The 27,645-nt window shown below is 39.7% G+C and overlaps 1 protein-coding gene across 1 annotated transcript in view; it reads left to right on the top strand.

The window, feature by feature from the left end:
• Nucleotides 1-27,645, top strand: part of LOC150076598 (uncharacterized) — a 461,481-nt gene that overhangs the window by 320,663 nt on the left and 113,173 nt on the right. Inside the window, exon 10 of the mRNA XM_090387387.1 lies at nt 117-309. Coding sequence (XP_090243513.1) covers nt 117-309 — 193 coding nt within the window. The remainder of the gene's footprint in view (nt 1-116; nt 310-27,645) is intronic.

Below are 27,645 nucleotides of genomic sequence, written 5' to 3'. Positions count from 1 at the left end.
TTGCAGTGTATTTATAAATGTTAAATTTAAAGCACAATTTAGATCAAAATATAAATTCATCAGCCTTTTTTTTTTTTTTTTTTTTCCTTTCTTTTTTTTTATCTCCTTTATTTAAGATTCAGATATGTCTTCCAAGAAATCTTAGCATTCAGACTCAAGTTTCGTTATTAAACATCCTATTTGAAGACTTTGGAGTTAAAGCAGTCAACTTCACTCATCAAGCAATACTGACATTATATGCATATAATACTTTAACAGGAATTGTTGTTGATGTTGGAGAACGGATAGATATTGTTCCTGTTGTTGATGGTGAGCCAGATAGATTGTTCTCATGTTGTTTTTATAATTTAATATTTTATGAAATTAAATGTTAGTGTGAAATTACTGTATATGTTAACTTTAGAGGAATTCTCTATGTCTCTTAGTTCTTTGATATATAGGGTGTTCTCTGAAATCATAGTCAAAAGTCTGTGTGATTTTTAACACAGACTGCCAGGAAAGCTCATGGTGTCCTATTGATGATATGTTATTCTGTAGAGATAAGGAGGTCATATTCCCACTGTATAAGGAATTGCAAGACCACATTTGGAATAATGTATGGAGACCTCATCTGAAAAAAGACATTGAGCTTCTTGAAAGGGTCCAAATTGAATAGTGAGATCAGCAAAAGGACAACCATATGAGGAAAGACTCCAATTATGTGGACAACAAGGCCTTGACAACCTGGTTGCCAAGATCTTGGCAACCAGGCATCTCAGAGGTGACTGATTAGTGAAATGAATGAAAGCAGAATTTCCACTGTTATAAAGAATTCTAGAACTAAGGGACATAAATTCAAATTACAGCAGTTGAGGTTTACCTTAGATTGCAGCAAATTTTCTTTAGCCATTGAATTGTTGATTGTGGTACAATTTGCTCTCTCAGGTAGTTGATGCTGGAATACTGTGGTAGTCTAGTACAGTGTGAATAAATTCAAAGGTCAGCTGGTTGATTACCTGTTATGGGGAAGGAAGCTTGTAATTTGTATTTTCTTATATAGTGTGTGTGTTGTCAGTGCAGAAAAAGCCCATGGCTTACTTGCACTATATGGTGAATACTATTCTGTTATCATAGACTTATGTGGACCTTAGAAACACAGAACATCTTGATTATCAGTATGGCTTTCAAAAGGATCAATACACCTTAAGGCCCTGGGTGCCAAGCATTATAGTGATCAAATGATTTTCCAAGTGATTCATAGAATGTTTACTCAGAGCCACAGTTCTTTAGTTTAAAAAGTTTTTTACATTCTCTTTAATCAATAACTTAAGTCTTACGAATTGTAAGCAAGTTTTAAGAAAGGAAATCCATCTTTCTTTTTTTTTTCTTTAAACTAACATATTAACCCTTATACTGCTTGGTCACTCTAGCGGCACTGCTCGTGCCTCCCCATGGCAGGGGCGGTAACCTGGGAGAAGAAATCCACTCTCCCGGGGCTGAAAGGAGCAAAGATGGAAAACAGTTCATTTCCACATTTAGAGCCATTGAGCTCAACAACAATGACAAACGACAATAAAAATGATTTTTCTCAACCTAAGAGGTTGAAAACAACCCCTCAAGAGGAGATACCAGCTTTCCTCATCTTACATTCACTCTCTGAACAGCCTCTGAGCAAATTATCACCTTTGCTTGTGCAGAAATGCATTGAGACTGCTGCAGGCTCACCTAAATCAGTAAGGTAAGGCGACCCCAATCCGGTGATCTTCTGGTTGAGACTACACAACCTCAACATTCTACAAAGCTATTAAAGCTCACAACTTTTGGAGGATACTCAATAAAAGTCACTCTCTGTGCCACACTAAACTCCTCTAAGGGAGTAATAACAGAATGGGATTTATTAACAGTAACAGAGGAGGAAATTGTCAAAGAGCTACACGAACGAAAAGTCATCCAAGCAAGGAGAATTGACTTGAAAAGATGGTATTCTTGTTCCAACAAGGAGCTTACTGTCATCTGTGAAAGCAGGTTATCTGCATTGCCGTGTCCAACCGTACATCCCAAATCTCATAAGGTGCTACAAATGCCAAAAATATGATCACTCCCAGACTGCATGTCGAGGTGTGGCAATATGTCCAAATTGTGGATCAAAAGAGCATAATCAATCTGATTGCACCATTAGATTATGGTGCAATCAGATTGCACCACTCCACAATGCCCAAATTGTAAGGGGAACCATCTGGCTTTCTCAAAAACATGTGAACTATGGAAGCAAGGGGAAAAAATTCAAAAATATAAAGTAGAAAACAAAGTGACATACTCAGAAGCAAGAAGAGAAATAATGAAAACAGAAACAAAGCTTACAGAAACAATGCCACAGTCACTCAACATTTCCAATCAGTGGGGATTCAAACTGATGTATCAGTTCCTCCGAATATATCCATTGCTAATTGGGCACGTTCTTTACTCACTACCTCAAAACAGTCTCCTTCTCAACAAACAACCGAACAAGCCAGTAACACCCCAATTACCATACCAACCGATGTTCCCTCAACAAAAGCAAAAGTGTCAGAAACCATGAAATCGCAATCATCACTCTCCACCAGAATGGACATTGATGAACGCCATGACTCAGATGATGGAGTCCTAGAATTACATGCAGCCGATGAGATAGATGTAACCCGCCCTTTCTTTTCTAAGAAAGACAAAACAAAAATAGATAGATACAAGCAAACCTTTCTTTTCTAAGAAAGACAAAACAAAAATAGATAGATACAAGCAAACTACAACTAAAAAGCAGTCAGAACCAAAAACATGCCATAAAACCACATAATGGAAAGAATCCTTCAATGTAATTGTAGAGGCTTTCGGAATACAAAAGATGATTTGCAAGATCTTATCAATCAGTACAAGTCAGCTGCCATAGCTTTACAGGAAACTCTCTTAAATTCTCGAGTGTGTCCTACCGTTAAGAACTATGCTATCTTTAGACGCGATAGGAGCATAGACACACCACCTCATGGAGGAATGGCGATTATTGTCAGAAACAACATTCCATCCAAACATGTTTCTCTTCAGACTCCTTTTGAGGTAGTTGTGGTGAGCATTGTAATTGGTATTACTCTCACAATAGCTTCTATATATCTCCTTCCTAATTTCTCTTTCTCCTTGGATGACTTAGAAAACTTAATAGATCAGCTGCCATCTTCTTTCTGCTTATTCGGAGACTTCAATGCTCATCATCCGCCATGAGGCATCTCCAAAAGTTGACAAAAGGGGCAAACTAATAGAAGCCCTGCTGGATAGTCATAATCTTACCCTATTAAACACTGGCAAGCCCACATATATCCATTTTTCTACGGGATCCATGACTGCAATAGACCTTACAATCTGCTCTCCATCTATATATGCCAATACAGAGTGGTCAGTTCTAGATAACTCACTAAACAGTGATCATCTACCAATCCTTTGAAGATACAAATACGAGTAAACTTGTCCCCATCGCAGTGCTCCAACTGGAAATTCCATAGGGCATGTTGGCATGAATACTCCTGTCTAACTCAGTTTGATGATGATATAGTCCAGTCCCAGCCTATAGATAACATCACCGATCATATAACCAACCGGATATTACATGCTGCCACTTCTTCAATACCTAAATCTCAACCTGGGAAACTTAACACAGCAGTTATTGGTGGAATCAGGAATGCACATATGCGAAACAAGAAAAAAATAGAGCTTGGAATTTGTTTCGAAAATTTCCTACATCCGGTAATCTTATTAACTTTAAAAGACTCAAAGCAAAGTTCCGCCAAATAAGAAGAAAAGCCAAGAAAGATGCCTGGATAAGTTTTACTTCCACCATTAAAAAGGACATGGACAACAGACTCATCTGGAAGAAAATCCAAGCACTTAACGGTAAATACATGCAGTACCCATCCTCAGTCCTAAACTGGTAAGGACAGGAGTTGTCTACACCATCAGAAATAGCTAATGCATTAGGCGAATCATTTGCCAGTATATCAACAGTGTCCACATACAACCAAACCTTTCAAAAAATTAAGGCATCTGCAGAAAAACAAAAAATAAATTTCTCTACTAAGGTATCACATCTGTATAATCAGCCATTCACTCTAAAGGAACTTTTGGAGTCTCTGAATAAAACATCCAGTACTGCTGCTGGTCCGGATGGAGTCTGCTATACAATGTTAAAAAAACTAAATAACAATGCACTAAACTCCCTGTTGAAATTCTACAATAGAATATTTTTAGAAAATAGTTACCCGCAATTCTGGTGTCACTCAATCATTCTTGGTTTTCCGAAACCAGGGAAGGATCATACCATCCCATATAATTATAGGCTGATTTCACTGACTAGCTGTTTAGGAAAAGTCTTAGAAAAAATGGTACACAAGTGGCTAATGTGGTTTCTGGAAACCAACAATCTGCTAAACAGAAATCAGTACGGGTTTCGGAAGAATTGCTCAACTTTAGATGTGATGATCAAAGCAGAAGCAAACATCCGCAATGCTTTCGTAAGGGGACAGCATCTGGTCATGGTTAATGTAGATATTGAGAAAGCTTTTGACACCATGTGGTGATATGGTGTCCTTCAGGACCTTCATTCTTTTGGATTGAAGGGACAGTTATCCCAATTTATACAGAACTTTCTACACCACAGAACATTTCAGGTCAGATATTTGAACAGTTTATCCAAACCATTTGAACAAGAAGAAGGTGTACCACAAGGTTCCATTCTAAGTGCAACATTATTCACAATAAGAATTACTAATATGACACGAAACATACCAAAAACAGTTGAATCATACATGTTTGCCGATGACCTGATTATTTCTTGTCAGTCACTAACTGTGAATGCCATTGAAAGGCAACTTCAAATATCCATAACCAGAATAGAATCGTGGGTGCAACGGAATGCCTATTCCCTAGCAGAAAATAAATCAACAGCAATGCATTTCTGCAAAATATGCAAACTACATCCTGTGCTACTGCAACAGGATCTAGATAATTTGGGCAGATGGGCTAAGAAGTGACAACTGAAGTTTAACCTTGACAAATGCAAAGTACTGCATATGGGTAGAAGTAGAAACTTACCAACTGTGTGGTACTACACTTAAGGTGGTAGAAAATGAAAAAGACCTGGGAGTAATTGTGCAGTCAGATATGAAGTTTTCTGAAAAATGCAGACAGCCTGCTAGGGCAGGTCATGGGGTTTTGTCAAGGATATATAGGAATTTTGCTAGCAGGGAGAAGGAGGTGATTGTCCCTCTGTATAAGGCAATGGTCAGGCCGCACCTTGAGTACTGCGTACAGGTCTGGAGGCCTCATTTTAGGAAGGATGTCGATTTGCTTGAGCGTGTACAGAGTAGGGCAACAAGATTGGTGAGGGGAATGAAGGGATCCTCTTACCAAGAGAGGCTTAAGTTCTGCAAATTGCAGTGGCTGGAGACTAGGCACCTGCGCAGTGATCTGATTGAGGTGTATAAGGTCTTGAATGGGTTGAGCATGCTGAATTCTGATGGTATCCTTCCACTTGTTCAGATTACGAACCTAAGGGGACATAAATTCAAATTAAGAAAAGACAGATGTAGAATAGATGTTCGGAAATTTGCCTTTAGCCAGCAGTTGGTTAATTGCTGGAACAAACTTCCATCTGTCGTTGTGGAAGTTGATAGGTTAAATAAATTTAAAGGAGGAACTGGACAGGCATTTGGAGGGAATGGTGTGGTTTTTTTTGGCTGATGCTGCATAAGCTCATACACTTGCTTTCTTGCATCACATGCCACTACTACTAAAGAAACCACTCTTTGCCTCAGAATTCTGGCTCCTAAAGTGGGCCAACAGGAAGCACAACCTTCCAGCTCTGATTCGCACCACGCAGCTTGCCGACTCTCTCGGGATTCCACGCCTTCCCACCTTAGTCGACGACCAATGCCTTCTAGCAACAGTCAAGATGATAACAGGCATAATTGCAACACCTTCATTCTGGGATACCTGTGGCTGGAGGATTCCCCCTGCTGCCCTTAGGGCCAATCCCGAGCTCTACTTGCATTCAGCACGACTCCATCTCTCAGACAGGTTCCTCCCTCAGCAGATGCTCAAGCAAACCCAGGCATTTGTCGTCGACCTGAACAAATTTGCTGTTGACCAGACTTACTGGAAAAAAATTATGGCTAGTAGGATTAATCAGTAATGACTGATGTGTATCTTGCATCTGTTCCCGTCTGATTGAGCTGGTGCTCTTATCTCGATGTTAAGCCAGCTCAATCAGACTTAACTCTCGTTTTCCCGGAAGTTTCGGGAGGCTGTAAACCCCTGGCTTTTTGGCCGTAAAGGGCAATAAAGATTATCTCTCTCTCTCTCTCTCTCTCTTTAATTTATTGGGTTTGTATCTAGACAATAAACTTCATTTTTCCAATCATATACCCTACCTTAGAACGGCCTGTCTAAAGAAATTGAACATCTTAAGAGCTGTCTCCTCTAACTCCTGGGGTGTTGATGGATACTCACTATCACATCTCTATAGAACTTTAATTCGGTCCCGCCTAGATTATGGATCACCTGTGTATGACTCTGCAAGGAACAGTTCCTTGTTGCGGCTAAATACAATTCAGCATAGTGCCCTAAGAATAGCCATGGGAGCCTTCAGAACATCTCCAGTACACAGCCTATATATTGAGGCAAATGAACCCCCATTACACCTCAGGTGAAAAATCTTACTTTGTAATTATGCTGCAGAAATTAAAAGTATTCCATCTCACCCCAGCTAGGAATACCTGTTTGATCCACAAAATGTAATATTATACCATTATAAACCTAATGAAAACCGCCCTGCTGGTCTTCGATTATAATGACCATGAGCAATTGGAACATTAACTTTCTTGATGACTATGCTTCTCTTGAACTTTCCTGGATTCAATTTTCACCTTGTTGTGATACTTTCTTTCTGAGATGGGGAAAATGCTACCTGCAAAACAACAATCTACAGCAGTTACATGAAGCACACCTTAGAAAACTCAGAAAAACTAGTTATTTACACTGGTGGCTTCAAAACAGATGAAGCCGTAGGGTGCTGCAGCAATTTCTTCTACCTTCTCTATATCTGTATCTCTTCCTACCAAATGCAGTATCTATACCGCAGAATCATATGCAATAAAACTGGCCCTAGATAATATAAGTAAGCAGCATTTCAAGCAAGCATTGATATACAGTCTCCTTAAGTGCAGTCACTGCCATTCAGTCTGCTACTTCTTCCCACCATTCTGAAACAGATTATATCAGTATGAAACATCAGATGGTCACCTTCTGCTGGATCCCAGGTAATGAACATGCGGATCATGCTGCTAAACATCCTGACAGTACATCATTCTACCATTTGAAAGTCCCATACACTGATTATAAATCCACTATCAAAACAGCATGTGGGACTCAATGGTCAGAACTGTGGCAAATACAAGTCAATAATAAACTATTCTATTCGAGGAAAAAAAAAAGAACCTCAGCTATGGACTTCTAGTTTCAGGAGAAGTAGGCGAGAAGAAACCATTTTGGCAAGACTTCGAATTGGTCATTCTTATACAATGCACCTGTTTTTGCTTATGGAATAGAATCCTCCTCAATGTCTCATCTGTCAGACCCAGCTAACAATTAAACATATTCTAATAGGAATGCCCTCAGTACGCAACCATCCGAAAATCCAGTTTATATTCCTTATCTAATTTGCAGGAACCTCTAACTTTACACAAGTATTACACATACTTGGCAAAAATGCAAATTTTGAAGAACTATTTCAATACTTGAAATGCATAAAGTTATATAACAATCTCTGAGAGACATAATATACAATTTTCGGTCATAAGAAATTCATGAACAGGCACAATATGGCCCAAGGAGGCCCTTGTGCCAAAAATCCTCAATTACAACAACAATACACCTTAAATGTGCATATCAAAGCTGAAGCTAACATCCATAGTGTATTTGTGAAGGGACAATATTTGGTAATGATATCACTGGATATTGAAAAACCCTTTGACACTACTTGGAGGTGTGGTATTCTCAAGGACCTACATAATTTCGTCCTAAGACTTGTTCCAACCGAAATTAAATACAAAGTACTAAAATTTTTAATTAATTAACTGGAGCACTTTCAGAGGTCCATGGTCTGGTTTTTTGTATTTAAATCTAAAGTTAAATTTGATATGAAATGCTATGATGAGTGATATAAATTTTTCAGCTTATCTCCTCTATATCAAAGAAGAACTGTTGCAGTTTGTAAGTTTCTGTGTTTATTAATCCCAGGGATTCACATCTGGTGAGTATGGGCTTGACACACCAAAGGTCCTAAGCTGGATATCACCATTCTTCTTTTTCATGGTGATTCCCCTCTCTCTCTCTCTCGCTCTCTCAGGGTAAATTAATTATTTTTTTTTTTTGGCTGGTGCAGCATAAGCCTTAGGCTTCCTTGCGCTATGGTTCGGGTAACAGTTCAAGGTGTCCGTCTAGACCACTAAGAAATAATAAAAAAATTTTCTTCATAAATTCAGAACTAAGTGTTTAAAATTTGACTTTTTCAATAGAACATTCAATTTTTAAAAATTTAATATTGATGTATTCTATGTAAGAACCAATATGAAAAAAGAAGTTATCAATTGTTACAATTCTGAAGAGCATAACAATTCATAAGTGATTCTACTCTTAAGTTAAAGAATAATAGTAACACTACTCTGCAGTTTGAAAAAAAATTGCTGATGTTTTTTCAGAAAAGGGTGTTTCTGAATCATTTTCTAAATTGACTTCTGTTTGTTTTCATCATCTCAGGTTTCTTCAAAAATAATGGAAGAAAATTTGATTTTTAACAAATTTTTATTAATTTTGGCAGAATTTATGCTCTGAAATTATTTTAAATGCAACTTTTATATTTAAATACATGTTGAAAACAATATTATAAAGAGCAGTGATGAAAAGTGTAGTAAAAGTCCACTAAATGTTTGCCCCACATTTTAAAAACTGATCTGCAATGTGTCAAATTTTTGTTTCTTTTATTTTCTTGCCAAACCTTCTACTTTACAGCCTGCTTCAGCATTCAGCAGTAATCACCCAACATACTGACATTCCACTTCTTCTGGTACCTCATCTCCATGTCTTCAATATTCTGGTGAAATATCTCAGCTTGTTCTTAACTAACACTTCCAAGATTTTCTGGGAAGTAGTCGATGTGGGAATGTAAAAAATGTACCTTGACACTCATGTTGCAATAGAAAATATGTTGACAAACTTCAAGAAGTTTGTCAACATATTTTCAATTATATTCTTGTAGTTCAGATCCTTGTTGTTCCCTAAGAGGTTTTCAGCAACATACCTGTAGCTAATCCATACTTGTTTTTCTGTTTTATTCATAGTTCCCTCAGAATCTTGGTTGTCCCTCATCAGTTTGTGAATTTAAGGTCTGACAAAAATACCCTGTTTTAGCTTCCTTTGGATGATCAACGGGAATTTAGTACAAAAGTAGTTGAAGCAGGGACCTTCTTGAGGCAAAGCTTTCACAAACTGTTTCATCAAACCCAGTTTGGTGTGCAAGGGTGGAAAGAGGACAGTTTGGAGTGGTTTTTGTGGTGTTTGAACTATGTTCTTTGATCCAGGCAGCAAATTCCCCCTCTTTGTCCAGACCTTGACATCCCAGTGCTTGCTCCTTGTATAGCCAGATTGCTGTCCAAGTAATATGCCTATCGTTTTAAAGTCAGTAGAGACCAGCCAACTGTGTTCTTCATATTTAATATTTGTCAACAATTTCAAGTTCTCATATGTTTCTTTCAAATACTTTCAAATCTTTCAAAGGAAGTAAGCAAACCCTTAGCCATAATTATGAGAGCTTCCTTGGAAGCTCTCATAATTATGGCTCATAATTTCAAATCTTTCAAAGGAAGTAAGCAAACCCTTAGCCATAATTATGAGAGCTTCCTTGGACTCAGGGGAGGTACCCATAGACTGGAAATGTGCAAATGTGACCCCAATTCACAAAGGAGGATCAAAGGCTGACACAAGTAATTATAAACCTGTGAGCTTAACTTCTGTTCCAGGAAAATTAATGGAGGCACTAGTTAAAGAAGCACTGCAGGATCATTTAGACAAGACTTCAGTTATAGCTCGGACACAGCATGGTTTTGTTAAGGGGAAGTCTTGCCTGACCAATTTGATTGGATACTATGATGCAGTCACAAAAGAACTGGATGCAGGAAATAGCTTTGATATTATATACTTGGATCTTAGAAAGGCTTTTGATACTGTTGCACATGGAAGACTGCTACACAAATTGGAGCAGTGTGACATTGGAGGCAAATTGCTGCTATGGATAAAGGGGTGGTTGAGGGGGAGAAGACAGAGAGTGGTAATCAATGGACACTGCTCATCGTGGACTAATGTTATTAGTGGAGTCCCTCAGGGCTCAGTGTTGGGTCCATTATTGTTTTCTGTATTTATAAATGATATTGATGATGGTATATCAAGCTTAATGTCCAAGTTTGCAGACGATACAAAGGTTGTCATGGACACTACTGACACTATGCTACTGCAACAGGATCTGGAAAGGTTGAGCAGATGGGCTGAGAGGTGGCAAATGAAGTTTAACATTGACATTTTTATTGTAAAGTGCTACACATGGGAAACAGCAACCCCAGAGCAACGTATCAACTCTGTGGTACTACACTGACAGTGGTAGAGAATGAAAGGGACTTGGGGGGTGGTTGTGCAGGCAGATATGAAGTTCTCTGAGCAGTGCAGACGGGCTGCAAGAGTAGCTCATGGAGTATTGTCAATGATATACAGGAATTTTTCCAGCAGGGATAAGGAAGTGATTATTCCCTTGTATAAGGCAATGGTCAGGCCACACCTAGAGTACTGTATACAGGTCTGGAGGCTCATTTCAAGAAGGATGTAGAGCTGCTGGAACGAGTACAGAGAAGGGCAACAAGATTAGTGAATGGAACAAAGGGGTGCTCTTACGAACAAAGGCTTAAGTTTTGCAAATTACAGTGTCTGGAGACTAGGAACCAGCGAGGTGATCTGATAGAGGTGTATAAAGCCTTGAATGGTTTGAGCATGCTCAATGCTGGTGGGATTCTTCCTCTAGCTCAGAAAAATCACCTGAGAGGGCATAAATTCAAATTGAGGAAAGACAGATGTAGGATAGACGTGCGGAAATTTGCCTTTAGCCAGCGGGTGGTTGGTTGGCGGAACAGACTTCCATCCCTGGTAGTGGAGGTTGATAGCCTAAATAAGTTTAAGGCTCAGCTGGACAGGTATTTTGAACAAACAGAGAGGTAAAGTGGAAGTGGGTTTTTTTTTTTTTTTCTTTTTTTTTGGCTGATGCTGCATAAGCTTGCTTTCTTGCATCAAATGCCTCTACTAATGCTAATGCTAATACACTGAGCCACTGGATTTGACCCATATTTATTTCCATTGTGGAGCAACACACCTTTGCAACTCCTCTTTGACGAGTCAAAAATTCCCCGCTACGTAGGATTGCATATTACATTTAAACCATAGAATCGTCTTCAGAAAAGTAGGGAACTAGTTCTCATTCTCTGTGTCTGTACCATGAGAAAATCATTCCATATGCTAGAATATTTTCTGACTCAATTCTAGTACCAAGGAGTTCTGCAGATTCCTTTGGTAAATTTAAATATCTTACCATATCATTGAGTTAATGCTGTGAAAACAGTTGAGGTCTTGATTCAATGTCTCCAGGCATGTAGACTTCAGTTTCACCTTCAGCAGCTTCTCTTTCAGCACTCTCTAGTTCTACATTCTCCAATATAAGTGAAAGGTATGGAATTGGCAGATTATCTCCATGTGGGACTCGTCTAATAGCAGATGGAATATTAGGATACACAATGCCCTTCTTACTCTTTGCATTGTCTCTCTCTACATTAACTAAGTAAAAGTAACAGTCATCACAGTGATTTGTAGGCTCCTGCTAAATCATGGGAATTGCAAATTGCATAGCCATCTTACCATTTTTCCACAATCTAAGTGCTTCAACACAGGTCAGAAAATTTTATGTGAAGCAATTGTTTATCTTGGTCATTGAGTTTCACTCCAAAATAAGCACAGTACACATTTTTTATATATTTTGTCTTTGCTTGAAGACTACATAACTTCCACAGACAAAACAAAATAAGTTCGGATTGTTCAAACATTTGCGTGAAGATATTTTATTCACTTTTCAGCACAAGTTTGACATGATAACCTCAAAAATAAACTGAGCTCGCACCGATAAACTGCTGCATGGATCCCACAATGCATAACATCACAATTTTTTGTAAGAATAGAATTGCGGATGGTCCTGCTCGTGGAGAAGTGGCTATCCTTGTGGGAAACCAGACCCCAGTTCAGCCCTTGCTAATTACAACTAGCATAGAAGCTGTTGCAATTTGCCTTACAGTGGGATTTTTATTAATGGTCTGCTCTATTTATTTTCCACCTGGGACTGACATCTCCCAGGAAGACCTTGATGATCTTGTAACGCAGTTGCCTCCCCCTTTCTTACTTTTTGGGGATTTTAACGGCCATAGCACCCTGTGGGGTAGTGCTAACATCAATGGAAGGGGACCAGTCATAGAGCATATGCTAAATGACAATGACCTTTCCCTTCTAAATACTGGAACAAATACCTTCTTCCACATGCCTACCTGTGCGTTTTCTGCCATTGATCTCTCTATCTGCTCCTCTTCTCTACTCCCTTCACTCACTTGGGAAGTGGAGGAGAACCCATAAGGAAGTGATCACTTCCCTGTGATAACCTCGTTATACAGTGCGAGACCGTGTCTTCCTTTCAGGTTACCACGGTGGAAGATTGATCAGGCTGACTGGTCTGCCTTCCAACATCAGGCAAATTTTGACCTCAGTACCGTCAGTCAGGAGCCTATCAATGATGCAGTAACGTACATCACAGAAATTATCATCCAAGCAGCTGCGAATGCTGTTCCAAAAACATCTGCCAGGTGTCCACCATTTCCCAAACCTTGGTGGAATTCACAATGCACAGCAGCAAGAAAGGCTCAAAACAAAGCGTGGGGGATATTCCGCCGATATCCTACCACGAACAACCTTATAGCCTTTAAACGCGCATGAGCCAAAGTACGCTACATCCGCCGTCAGAGTCAAAAGGATTCGTGGATCCGTTTTACTTCATCAATTACTCAGTACACTAGTACTAAGGTGGTCTGGGAAAAAATCCGGAAAATGAAGGGAAAATACACAGCACATCCCTCATCGGTCCTTGATTATAATGGATGTACTATTGCAGACTCTACTGCAATAGCCAATGCTCTTGGGGAAACATTTTCTATCATTTCTACAACATCATCTTACTCCCCAGAGTTTCTGGTCACAAAGCGCAACACTGAAAAACAGGCCCTTAAATTCACATCGAAGGGTTCCCACCCATACAATGAGCCATTTAATATCCATGAGCTGAAAACAGCATTCACCCGTACAAAGGCTACCGCTGTTGGACCAGACAACATCCATTATGAAATGATCAAACATCTTTCACCAGAATCCATGGACTGTTTCCTCTTCCTGTACAACAGAATCTTCCTTGAAGAGCACTTTCCGGATACCTGGCGCAAGGCAACTATTCTTGCTTTTGCTAAGCCAGGAAAAGATCCTAAATGTCCAAAAAACTATCGTCCTATTGCTCTGACCAGCTGTCTGTGCAAAATATTGGAGAGAATGGTCAATGCTCGTCTCTTATGGTATTTAGAATCGAACGACCTTCTCTCCCGCTTTCAGTGCAGCTTCCGAAGAAACAGGTCCACACTGGACCACTTAATTAGACTGGAAACATATATCCGAGATGCTTTCCTAAAAAGAGAACATTTGGTGTCCATCTTCTTTGACATGGAAAAAGCGTACGACACAACTTGGAGATTTGGTATTTTAAAAGACCTTTACAACCTCGGTCTAAGAGGCCACCTTCCCATTTTCATTAAAAAATTTTTATCCTGCCGTTATTTCCAAGTTCGTGTAGGATCCTCCCTTTCGCGGCCTTTTTGCCAAGAGGAGGGGGTACCACAAGGATCTGTCTTAAGTGTTACGCTTTTTGCCATCAAAATAAATTCTATTTCTGAACAACTTCCTCCAGCTATAAACAGTGCACTCTACGTCGATGAGTTCAGCATATTCTCTGAATCATGCAATATGAGGGTTATTGAGAGACAACTGCAACAAGCTATTGACCGTCTTAACTCCTGGGCCACGGCTAATGGTTTCAAGTTCTCACCGGAGAAGACCATTTGCATACATTTTTGTCGCAAACGTAACCTCCACCCTGAGTCTGAATTACGACTTGGACAAAGCACCATTCCAGTTGTATCAGAGGCGAAATTCCTGGGAATCATTTTTGACAAAAAGCTGACATTTGTCCAACACATTCGTCAGCTACGCACAAAGTGCACAAGAGGGCTTAACATTCTCCGGTCTCTCTCTCCTACCTCTTGGGGTGCAGACCGATGCACTCTACTACATCTGTACTGTGCACTTGTACACTCAAAATTAGATTATGGGTCTCAGGTATATGCATCTGCCAGAAATAGCGCTGTTCGTTGGCTTGACCCCATCCATCATCAAGCCATTCGTATTGCTATTGGTGCATTCAGAACATCACCTGTCCAAAGTCTGTATGTCGAAGCAAATGAACCATCCTTGTCGCTACGACGAATGCAGTTGTCTCTACAATATTCCTTCAAGCTGAAATCCCTGCCAGACCATCCCACGTGGACATCCATTTTCGAGCCATGATGGGAAAACCTTTATAACAGACGACGGATCGCCCATTCGGCATTCGTGTTGAAGAGCTGCTCAATGAGCTTAACATCTCGGTAGACAAGGTTGCTCGATCACCAAAGGAGCCCCTTCCACCCTGGCATGCACAAACACCAGCTTTTTGCTGATGCTGTCGAGGCAGTGTTAGGTGGGTCGGAAAACTGCTAGTTGGGGGGGATACGAGGACTAATAGATTAACAGTAGCCACTGGCAGAGGTGGAAGTGATTCTTGCACTGCTTCTATTGAAATGAGCAGAAGCCTGAAAAACAAGATGCAGGATATTTCAGGGACTGCTGGGAGTCATTGCGGTACAAGTAAACACATGGGTTGTGTTAGGGTAGCTAAGAATAGAAACAGGTGCATGTATACCTGCGTGTACACCAATGCTAGGAGTTTGGTAAATAAATTTGATGAATTTGAGGTATTGCTCAAAACATCAAAGGCAGATATTGTTGGGATATCAGAGACGTGGTGTCACACAGATATAAGTAATGCGGAACTGGAATTTGGGGAATACAATGTGTATAGAAAGGATAGACAGGACAGGAGGGTAGGAGGGGTTATGCTATTAATTAAGAAACACATAAAGTCCAAGGAAGTGAAGCCAGTCGACATCGATGGACAGGGCAGTGTCGAGTCAGTTTGGTGTGACATAAGCATAGGGAAATCAAAATTGAGAGTAGGAGTGTGCTATAGGCCTAATGACTCTGATGAGTATAATAAGGAACTGTACAGGGAAATAGAGTGGGCAGTAAATCAGAGAGTCTTATAATGGGGGATTGTAATTTCCCAGATATTGACTGGAATTTGTGGGTTGGTCACTCGCACACTAGCAAGGCTTTTGTGGATTTATTGGATGATTGTTTTCTACATCAGCATGTTCGTGAGGCAACAAAAGGGAGCAATACTCTTGATCTGATTATCAGTAGTGATTCTTCATGCATTAAGAATCTGCAGATAAATGAACCACTAGGTGGCAGTGATCACAGTGTGTTGAAGTGGGATTTACTCAAGGAGGTAACTACCATCAGAGGTAAAGGGGAGGGTTTTTGTTTTCGTAAAGGCGACTATGATAGTCTGAGACAGTATTTAAATTCTATACAGTGGGACCAACTGATGATGTTACCAACAGCAAACTCAAAATGGGAAGCATTCAAGGAACTAATCTTGGAGGCTACCAGGCTTTACATACCAACTAAGAAATATTGTTCAAGGTTTAGGCCTAAATGGTTGTCAGATGAACTAATGAGACATGCGGCAGAGAAGAAAAATGCATGGGATACATACAAATTAATGGGTGACATGGAAGCCTATGATAGATATAAGTTGGTCTGTAACCAAGTCACAAAGGAGATTAGGCAGGCAAAGGCAGACTACGAAAAATCCTTGGCAAAGGATGCAAAGAAAAACAGAAAAGAGTTCTTTACATATTTAAACTCAAGAAGGAAAGGGATGAATCAGATTGGTCCACTGGATATTGATGGTTCAACAGTTGAGGATCCTGCTCAGGTGGCTAACAATCTAAACGAGTATTTTGCATCTACATTCACGCATGAGGAGTTATTCAGGAAGGAGAATGATGTAGGTAAAGTAAACATTGGCAGTGAGCTGGATGATTTTGTAATAACTGAGAGGAAAGTGGAGGAGAGATTGTTGAGGATAAACATAAAAAAGGCACCTGGGGTGGATGGGATCTATCCAGTTATATTAAAGGAGGCAGCAAAGGAAGTAAGCAAACCCCTAGCCATAATTATGAGAGCTTCTTTGGACTCAGGGGAGGTACCCATAGACTGGAGATGTGCAAATGTAACCCCAATTCACAAAGGAGGATCAAAGGCTGACACAGTAATTATAGACCTGTTAGTTTAACTTCCGTTCCAGGTAAACTAATGGAGGCACTGGTTAAAGAAGCACTGCAGGATCATCTAGACAAGAATTCAGTTATAGCTCAGACGCAGCATGGTTTTGTTAAGGGCAGGTCTTGCCTGACCAATTTGATTGGATACTATGATGTAGTCACAAAAGAACTGGATGCAGGGAATAACTTTGATATTATATATTTGGATCTTAGAAAGGCTTTTGATACTGTTGCACATGGAAGACTGCTGCACAAATTGGAGCAGTGTGGCATTGGAGGCAAATTGCTGCTATGGATAAGGGGATGGTTGAGTGGCAGAAGACAGAGAGTGGTAATCAATGGACACTGCTCAACGTGGACTAATGTTATTAGTGGAGTTCCTCAGGGTTCAGTGTTGGGTCCGTTGTTGTTTTTGGTGTTTATGAATGATATTGATGATGGGATATCAAGTTTAATGTCCAAGTTTGCAGATGATACAAAGGTTGGCAGGGTTGTTAAGGACACTACTGATGACATGCTGCTGCAACAGGATCTGGAAAGGTTGAACATATGGGCTGAGAGGTGGCAAATGAAGTTTAACATTGACAAATGTAAAGTACTACATATGGGAAACAGTAATCCCAGAGCAACGTATCAACTCTGCGGTACTACACTGACAGTGGTGGAGAATGAAAAGGACCTGGGGGTAATTGTGCAGGCAGATATGAAGTTCTCTGAGCAGTGCAGACGAGCTGCAAGAGTAGCTCATGGTGTCTTGTCAATGATATACAGGAATTTTTCTAGCAGGGATAAGGAGGTGAGTATTCCCTTGTATAAGGCAATGGTTAGGCCACATCTTGAGTACTGTATACAGGTCTGGAGGCCTCATTTCAAGAAGGATGTAGAGATGCTGGAACGGGTACAGAGAAGGGCAACAAGATTAGTGAATGGAACAAAGGGTTGCTCTTACGAAGAAAGGCTTAAGTTTTGCAAATTACAGAGTCTGGAGACTAGGCACCGGCGAGGTGATCTGAATGAGGTGTATAAGGCTTTGAATGGTTTGAGCATGCTCAATGCCAATGGGATTCTTCATCTTGCTCAGAATAATCACCTTAGAGGGCATAAATTCAAATTGAGGAAGGACGGATGTCGGAAAGATGTGCGGAAATTTGCCTTTGGCCAGCGGGTGGTTGGTTGGTGGAACCGACTTCCATCACTTGTTGTTGAAGTTGATAGTCTAAACAAATTTAAAGCTCAAGTGGACAGGTATTTCGAACGAACGGAGGGGTGAAATGGGAGTGGTGTGTGTTTTTTTTTTTTTTTTGGCTGATGCTGAATAAGCTTGCTTTCTTGCATCAGATGCCTCTACTAATGCTAATGTGACTTCTCGCTCAAGATTGCGACAAAGTCTAATATCTAATACTCTAGCTTCTGTCTACCTTCAGCTCTGTTCACAACACTGTGCAGAACATTCTGACTTCTTGCCAGTTTACACAGATGGCTCGAAATCAGAATCGTATGTGGGATCTGCTGCTGTCTTTCCAAGTAATACCATATCAGAGCAGATACCCGTTGACTGCAGAATTTACACTGCAGAGCTGCATGCTATAGAGTTAGCTCTAGATCACATAAGAAAACAACGATACCAACGGTGTATTATATATGCCGATTCTGTGAGTGCACTTCAAGCTTTATCAGCGATGTCATACACTAATCATCTGATCCTGTCCCGAATTTAGCAGATATTATACAGCCTGTATGTAAGTGGATTCGATATCCGCTTCTGCTGGATCCCCAGTCACATCAGGATTAGAGGAAATGATTTGGCTGACATTGCAGCCAAATCGGCACCCCTGACGGTTAATCTTGGCCTGTTAGTCCCCTATACAGACTACAGGCAAGTGATCCGTAGTAACCTAAAATCTCAGTGGCAAGATTCGTGGCATTGCCTGGTTACTACAAACAAATTATGTCGAATTAAGCCTGTGATCCATCCTTGGCGGTCCAGCTTACGCAGGGATCGCAAAGAGGAAGTTGTTCTTGCTCGGCTCTGCATAGGACACTGTCATGTTACACACTCCTTTTTGCTGAGGGCTGATGACCCTCCTATGTGCGAGCAGTGCGACACCATTTTATCCGTTCAACATATATGTGACTGTGCCAATTTTAGAAATGCTCGTTTTACCACTTTTAACCATCTGACTGAGCCGTATACACTCAGTCAGATTTTATCCGACAATGACCATGTGTCTGCTATTTTTAGTTTCCTAAAAACAGTAAACCTTTTTACTCATATTTAAAAAAATCTTATTTTTATAAGATTTATTATTTTTACTTGTTTACTGATATTTGTCTTTTACAGTTTATACTTGTTTTTATACCCTGACTTAGTGACCTAATTCATTAGGTCACTGAAAGTTTTACCTTTTTATGACAAGGTTTTGGCGCATTATAGCCTTAGTTGCTGATGCGCCAATAAAACTCAACCACTCACTCACTCGCTGCCAAGGGTTTGGTCGTTATCTAAGAGTTGCTTTGCACATGTGATGGCAAGTACTACTGGGATGGAGGTGAAAAGTGAAACTTTGATCTTGTGAGATGGATATGGTTCAGATCCGTTCTATGAATTCACTACTGTTGGAGACGGTGTTGGTGGTCTTAACGGTGTACCTTCTTTGTGAACCTTTGGTAGTTTGTAGAATTGTGGAATCTGGCAGCCGGAGGCACAGAGGTGATTACGTGTTGATTCTGTTATTTTCTTCTCTTTAAGCCAACTGTTGACAAGGATGTTCACTTTTGAGCAAAGCAATACTTAGATAACGACCAAACCCTTGGCAGCAGAACCAAACTAACACCAGACGATATCTTCACCGCCCTCAGACTGTGCTTATCAGGCGGTGCAATCATGTTCAACGACTCCATTTACCAACAAGTACACAAGTACACAGCCATGGGTTCCCCGGTTAGTTTTGGTCACGGCAAACATTGCGATGGAGGAATTAGAGGGTCGTGCATTTACGAATATACCAGATCCCATTACCTTTTGGTGTCGCTACATGGATGATGTGTTCATGGTTAACCCTAGAAATTCAGGTGACCGAATCTTAAACCACCTCAATTCTCTGTTTACTTTTTATAAAATTCACCATCGAGCTAGAGTCACACAACACCATACCATACTTAGACACCCTTGTACGGTGCGAGGGCACGCGCTTGAAGGCAACTGTCCATTGTAAACCAATGTGTGCTGGCCAATTTACCAACTTCCAGTTGGCACATGCACATAGCCATCTTCTTGCCACTGCACAAACCTTGCTAACTCGTGCCTGGACCCACTCTAGCTCTGTAAATGAGAGGCACACTGAAATTGCTAGTAAAGGCGGATCTTATGAGGTGTGGCTATCCCATCAATACTCTTGACAGGTGTGACCTACAGACACATGAAACATCCAAGGTAATGACTCAACCGCGAGTGCCTTTATCCCATACTACCCAAACCTATCACCACAGGTTTGTAGAGTCTTAAAATCATATGGGATAAAATGCATACAACTCCCAGGCAGAAAGTTACGATCCGTCATCTCTAAAGTAAAAACACCGGTCCCCATCTTACTACACAGCGGATTGGTCTACTGCATCTCTTGCCGTGACTGAACTAGCTGCTACATCGGGGAAACTGCGAGACGGCTCAAAAAAATGCCTTTCCGAACACGAAAGAGCAATCCGCTTAGCGGATGTTGAGCACTCAGCTATTGCCGAACACGTTTGGGCAACCCACCACGACACTGACCCACACTGATGTCGTGATTGTGGATAGGTCCCGCCACTATCGACGACACGCCTGGTAGGAGTCATTGAACATCAAATGGTCCAATACCTCAGTCAACAGGAGCAGTGGATGTCAAGTCCACCTTATCATCAAAACAGCAATCCTGACTATTGACCAACGCTGGCAACATTCACATGCATCACAGCCACAGGCTTCAACATCCAACAATTAATCACGCACTTCACGTACAAGATTGGCAGTGCATGCCCTCATGCTCCATTCTTAACTGGCAGTTTAACCTCAGGAAGGTGGAGAATGAAAAAGACCTGGGGGCAATTGTGCAGTGCAGATGAGCTGCCAGAGCAGGTCATGGAGTTTTGTCAGTGATATATAGGAATTTTGCTAGCATAGACAAGGAGGTGATTATACCTTTGTATAACGCAATGGGCAGGCCACACTTTGAGTACTGCATACAGGTCTGGAGGCCTCATTTTAGGAAGGAATGAGTATAGAGAAGGGCAACAAGATTGGTGAGAGGAACAAAGGGGTGCACTTAAGAAGAAAGGTTTAAGTTCTGTAAGTTGCAGCATCTGGAGACTAGGCACCTGCAAGGTGATCTGATCAAGGTGTACAAGACCTTGAATGGTTTGAGCAGGCTCAATGCTGATGGGATATTTCTACTTGCTCAGATTAAGAACCTGGGGGGGGGGCATAGATTCAAATTGAGGAAAAAGAGTTGTAGAATAGATTTACCTTTAGACAGCAGGTAGTTGATTGCTGGAACAGAGTTCCATCAATTTGTATGAATTGGATACTATTCATTCTCTCAAGCATGCCAGCAATGGAAGGAATAGAAAGAAATTAAAAAAAACTGAAAACAAAACTTAACATTTCTTACCAGTAAAAAGTGGCAGGCCCTCATACATCCAGAAGGCTTCTAGGCGGTGTACCATAGGGATACAAATGAAGATGACCATACCGCCATCAGTCATTTACTCCCATTACCTGCTATTTACTAAGCTAGCAAAACCCACCCAGAAGGACCAGTCAGCTGCCACTCCTATATATGTGCCTTCTAATGCTTCACTGGTAGCAAAAAGTGATAGAGATAAGATAAAAAACCTGATGTACCTAGTGTAGTACAGAAAAACAATGAAGTAAAGGAGGCACAATCTTGGAACTCTTTGCCAAGAAGGAAATGTTCACACGATAGTGTCCATATCTTTCTGAAAAAACAGATAAATCCATGACTGAAAAAAAAAGCTCCAGCAATTCAGAAGCCATCTGACAGAATTTTCATATGATGGAATTGCTATGGTACACCACAGGCATAAGCTTTTGTTTGGAGGAGACATCTAAAGGCAAATGAAAACCCTAACTTACTTAATACCAGCATAACTTTTCCAGTTTTTATTAAAAACTTTCTTCTTTCTTTCTGCTCACTGATTTCAAGTCTGGTTATGATCCACACTATCTCGAGTGTTTTTTTCAAAAAGAGGGAGTCCAACAAGGAGCTGTTGTTTTGAGTGTCATGCATTTTGCCGTCAAAATAAACTATCACAGAACAACTTCCAAGAGTGGTAAATAATGCTCTCTATGTTAATAATTTTACAATACATTTGGTAAAATTGAAAAATTCTTGAAAAAATTTGTTGAAGAGAAATTTTATACAGAATTATCACCTTTTGAACAATGAAATATACTGTAATTCAACATTCAGAAATATAGTAAAAGATGGAAAATAAGTGAGAATGAATAAATTTTTGAACATTTTAAAATAATTAATTTATGTATATAAAGTGCTTAGCATCATAATACACAGCCATTTCTGTATAAACAGAAAATTTTTTTTTTAAGGTGGCATCGTTTTAGGTTATATCTCATATTGTGAATACCTTCACAACGAGTTGCCATGATATTGCACTACTTCGAATAAGTAACGCTTCACCTAAGGAGAAGACTAGTGTTACTTATTCTCAGATAGGTACCACCACCCAGACAGCACTGTTTCAGGGCTATTTGGCCCTTCGTCAGTGAGTGGGTAGGTACCCAAGTGATGCAATGATGGCAAAAACAGTTATGAAGTATAACTCCACAATATGAGAGATGCCTATAACCTAAAACGATGCCACCTTAAAAATTTTCTGTTTATACAGAAATGGCTGTGTATTATGATGCTAAGCACTTTATATACATAGTCTAAATTTGTTTGCAGCTTGAGGCTCTAGCCCTAAATGCGCCTTAGTCTAAATAATTAATTTATTAATACATAATTTTTTTTTTTTTTTTTTTTTTTGTATGTATGTATTGCCGACCGGCTAGCCCGGTCGGCAATACATACATATTAATGACTACTTACATGATGTATGCAATATATTAGTACACTTTTAAGAATTATTTCCTAAAATATTTGGTTATTTTTTTGTTGTACACTGGATTTTACCATATATAGTTAATAAAAATGTTTGCATTTTTTTAAAACACTCAAATATATTTACTGGCATATGTTCTTCACGCTTGAAAGCCTTGATGCAAAGTTTCAAATGCTGCCAACATTTCATGTTAGGAAGGTTTGATGTTGCCCTCATTTTCATCCAACTCATTATTAATTGTCACTAGTTCTTTGAATACTCTCTGAAATGTTGGAATCACTCGGATGTTCAGCTATTATGACACTGTTATTAACTCCTAAAAATTCTTCAAGAATAATTTATCCACTGATCAAAACTCTCACTTGGAGCGTTCTTCCTAAGATTGCTCAATCTCTTGTAGTAGTTCATCCCTCTCATCACTGTTGATTGGCATTTTAGCAAAACTTGCTTTTGCGAAACAATTCTTAATCGTTGTTTTCATCACATCTTGACTCTACACTTTGGCCAACTCTGATATGCACATCTGCAAATCTATAACAGAATCTATACGTTGGTTGGGTTATATTCTCAGTATAAGTTTTTTCAGTATGTGCCTTCGGTAGAGCATTTTCAAATTCTTGATGATGATCCATTGTCTGTTGTTTAGAAAAGGTATTTAGAGGGAAGAAAACAAGCTTCACACTTGTAAATTTTGAAATTATATAGTGAAAGTTAGTAAGGCAGTTGTTGACAATCAATGCGATTTTTTTTTTTTTTTTTTTTTTGTTTTCTTTCATCACTTTCTATCAAAATTTAACATCCACTGTTCAAAAATTTCATTTGTCATCCAAGAGTTTTTGTTGTCCTTGTAATCCAACTCTAATGACTTTACTCCTTTGAAACATCAGGGTTGTTTACTTTTGCCTACTACCAAAAGTTTCATTCTTTTTTTTTTTTTTTTTCATTACTAGCCATATTTGCACCAACTGTAATTCTCTCCTTACTTTTTTTTTTTTTACCACTTAACATTTATCACCTTTAAAAGTCAGTGTGGGAAGGAGCAGCAGTGCATAGCACACGCTTCTTGATTAGACCGGGGTTCGAGCCTGTCACCACCAAATACGAAGGATGCGGAAAGGTCAGGGAATGACCACCGCATGTCCCGGAGCAATATGGCCTTAGTTGCTAATGCTCGTAAAAACCCAAATAACAACAACAAAAGTCAGTGTCTTGTTCAGCAAACATTTAAAAAATATACCTGTTTCATCAATGTTGAATATGTCTTTGGGCTCATAGTCCTCCATAATTTTTTTCAAAACAACTCCACACAAAAACAACTTTGATTACAACTCCACTTTCACCAGAAATAACTTTTTTGGTTAAGCCACATCACTTTTTAAATTTGTCTAGCCAACCAGAACCGGCTTGGAATGTTTTATGCTCCAGAAAAGATGCATACTCCATAGCCTTTTCTTTTATTAATGGCTCTGATTTTGGTCTCGACTCGGCTTCAAGTACATCTTCATACAGGCATAATTTTGCATGCTTCCATGCAAAATTACAGACCTGTTAGCTTAATCTCTGTTCCAGGAAAAATAATGAAATCTCTGGTTAAAGAAGTAATGCCGGACCATTTGGACAGGCAAGCAATTATACTTACCTTTGTTAACTAATCTGATGGATTACTGTGATTGATGCAGTGACCAAGGAACTGGATATTAAAAATAATTTTGATATCATTTTAGTATTAGCAGAGGCATATGATGCAAGAAAGCAAGCTTAAACAGCATATCAGTCAAAAAAAAAAAAAACCTCGTTTCACCATCTATTCACTCCAAAAGTTTGTCTAGTTTAGCCTAGAATTAACTTCCACAACAGCAGATGGAAGTTTGTTCCAGCTATCAACCACTCGCAAATTTCCCACATCTATTCTATAGCTATCTTCCTCAATTTGAATTTGTGCCCCCTCAGGTGTGGAATCAGAACAAGAGGAAGAATCCCATCTGTATTGATCTTGCTCAAACCATTCAAGTCCTTATCCATCTCAATTAGATCACCTTGCAGGTGCCTAGTTTCCAGATGCTGCAATTTCACTCACCAATCCCCTTGCCGTTCTCTGTACTCGTTCCAGCAACTCTACATCCTTCCTAAAATGAGGCCTCCAGACCTGTATGGAGTACTCAAGGTGTTGTCTGACCATTGCCCTATACAAGGGGACAATCACCTGCTTATCCCTGCTAGCAAAATACTTGTATATCATTGACAAGACCCCATGAACTACTCTTGCAGCATGTCTGCACTGCTCAGAAAACTTCATATCTGACTGCACAATTAACCCCAGGTCTTTTTCATTCTTTACTACCTGAGTGTAGTACTGCACAGTTAGTATGTTACTCCGAGGTTACTGCTACCCATATGCATTTGTCAATGTTAAACTACGGTTGGCAACTCTCAGCCCATACGCTTGCCTTTTCTAGATCCTGTTGCAGTAGTAATCTATCATTACTGTCATATCAACCCTGCTAACCTTCATAATGTCTGCAAACTTGGACATTAAGCCTGATTTATCTATATCATTGATAAATACAGAAAAAAACAATGGGCCCAACATGGATACTTGGAATTCAGCAAGGCTTTTGATACTGTTGCGCAGAAAAGACTACTGTACAAACTGTAACTATGTGGCATTAGGAACAAGTTACACCTCTGGATAAAGGGATGGTTAAGTGGTTGAAGATAGAGGGTAGTTATCAATGGGCACTGCTCTTTGTGAAGTAATGTTATTAGTGGAGTTCCCCAGGGTTCAGTGCTGGGTCATTGTTGTTTGCAATATTGATCAATGATACTGATGAAAGTATATCAGGCTTAATGTCTAAGCTTGTAGTGGCACAAATGTTGGCACTTGGGTTAACAGCAGTCATCAGGTTGAGCTATTGCAACATGATCTAGGAAAATTGGGTTGACAGGCTGAGAAATACCAAAGTTTAACATTAGTATTAGTATTAGTATTAGTAACGGCCGTATGGTGCAAGAAAGCCTATGGCTTATGCTGCACCAGCCAAAAAAAAAAAAAAAAAAAAACCCGAACAAAACAATGATAAAAACAAAAATTAAATAAATAAATAATAATAATTAATAAATAAATAAAAATAATAAAATGAAATTAAAAATTAAATAAAAAGGAAATTAATCCTATCATCCTATGCGCTTCCCTTACCCGAAAGTACTATCCAGATGACCTTTGAATTTCCCCAAACTGTCGGCCTCTACCACCCATGAAGGCAACTTATTCCAGTAATTTATAACTCGCTGGCTAAAATAAAACTTCCTGCAGTCCAATCTAAACATTTCCCCGCGTAACTTGAATTTATGTCCCCTAGTTCTAGCATCATTTATAATCTTGAAAATTTTGTCCTCATTCATTTTACTGATGCCTCTCAGAGCCTTAAACACCTCAATCAAATCTCCTCTAAGGTGTCTAGTTTCCAAACTCTGCAACCCACATATTCAAAGTCTTTCTTCATAAGGACGCCCTTTTGCCGATCTCACCAGGCGAGTTACCCTTCTTTGCACCCTTTCAAGAAGCTCGATGTCTTTCTTTAGGTGCGGTCCCCATACTTGAACACAGTATTCCAAGTGTGGTCTAACATAGGCCTTATATAATGGGATTATCACGTCCCTATCTCTACTTGCAAAAGTTCGATAGATCATCTATAGGACACCATGGGCCTTCCTTGCAACCTGTTTACAATGCTCAGAGAATTTCATGTCTGACCGTATCGTAACACCCAAGTCCCTTTCCTCCAGTACTGGGTTTAGTTGAACTCCACCAAGTGAACAAGTTATTTTAGGATTACTGTTTCCCAGGTGTAATACCTTACACTTTGTTGGATTAAAGCACAGCTGCCATTTTTCTGACCATTCTTGAAGTCTATCTAGGTCTCTCTGAAGAAGCTCAGCTTGACAGTGATCATTAACTACTCTACCAATTTTAACATCATCTGCAAATTTAGACATCACGCCCTCTATCCCTTCATCAATGTCGTTTATGAAAATTAAAAACAACAGTGGTCCTAATACTGATCCTTGGGGAACCCCACTTCTTACATCAACCCAATCTGAGGAATAGCCATTTATCACAACCCTCTGCCTCCTGCCCTGAAGCCATCCTTCTATCCATCTAAGGATTTTCCCAGTGATTCCAACCTGTTCCAGCTTATAAAGCAACCGCTCATGTGGGACTGAGTCAAAAGCTTTGCTGAAATCTAAATAAACAATATCGAAATTATTCCCTAAATCCAACTCGTGAGTGACCCTTTCGAAATAGCGAACCAGATTTGTTAAACATGATTTTCCCTTTACAAAACCATGCTGAGTATCCTTGAGAGATACATTTGCACTTTTCCAATCCAAAGGAATCTCCCCAGAGTCTAGTGATGCTCGCATAACCAGCCTCAGTGGTTCAATGCACTCGCTTGCCGCCTCTCTCAAGATTATAGGGTATATTCCATCAACTCCAGGAACCTTACTAGTCTGTAGGCTCGAAAGTTTTTTCATTAAATAATCTTGGGAAATTTCAATATCATTAATTACATATTTTTTAACTTCGCTCCCACAATTTCCCATTGCCACAAAAGGCTTTTCATTTGTAAATATCGATGCAAAATAACTGTTGAGTTCATCTGCAACGGCAGCTGGTGTATTTATTACTATCCCCTTTCCCTTACGTAAAGGTCCGATCTGGTTTGTCCTGCTCTTCTTGGCATTTATATATGTGAAGAATTCTTTATCCCCCCCTCTTTGCTCTGTTTGCTAGTGATTTCTCATAAACTGCCTTTGCCTGTCGAACCTTTTCTGTGGCTCTATT

Source organism: Mastigoproctus giganteus, chromosome 13 (genome assembly GCF_048544385.1).
Source record: "Mastigoproctus giganteus isolate SK-2022 chromosome 13, ASM4854438v1, whole genome shotgun sequence".
Lineage (NCBI taxonomy): Eukaryota > Metazoa > Arthropoda > Arachnida > Uropygi > Thelyphonidae > Mastigoproctus > Mastigoproctus giganteus.
This window is presented reverse-complemented; position numbering and strand designations above follow the sequence as displayed.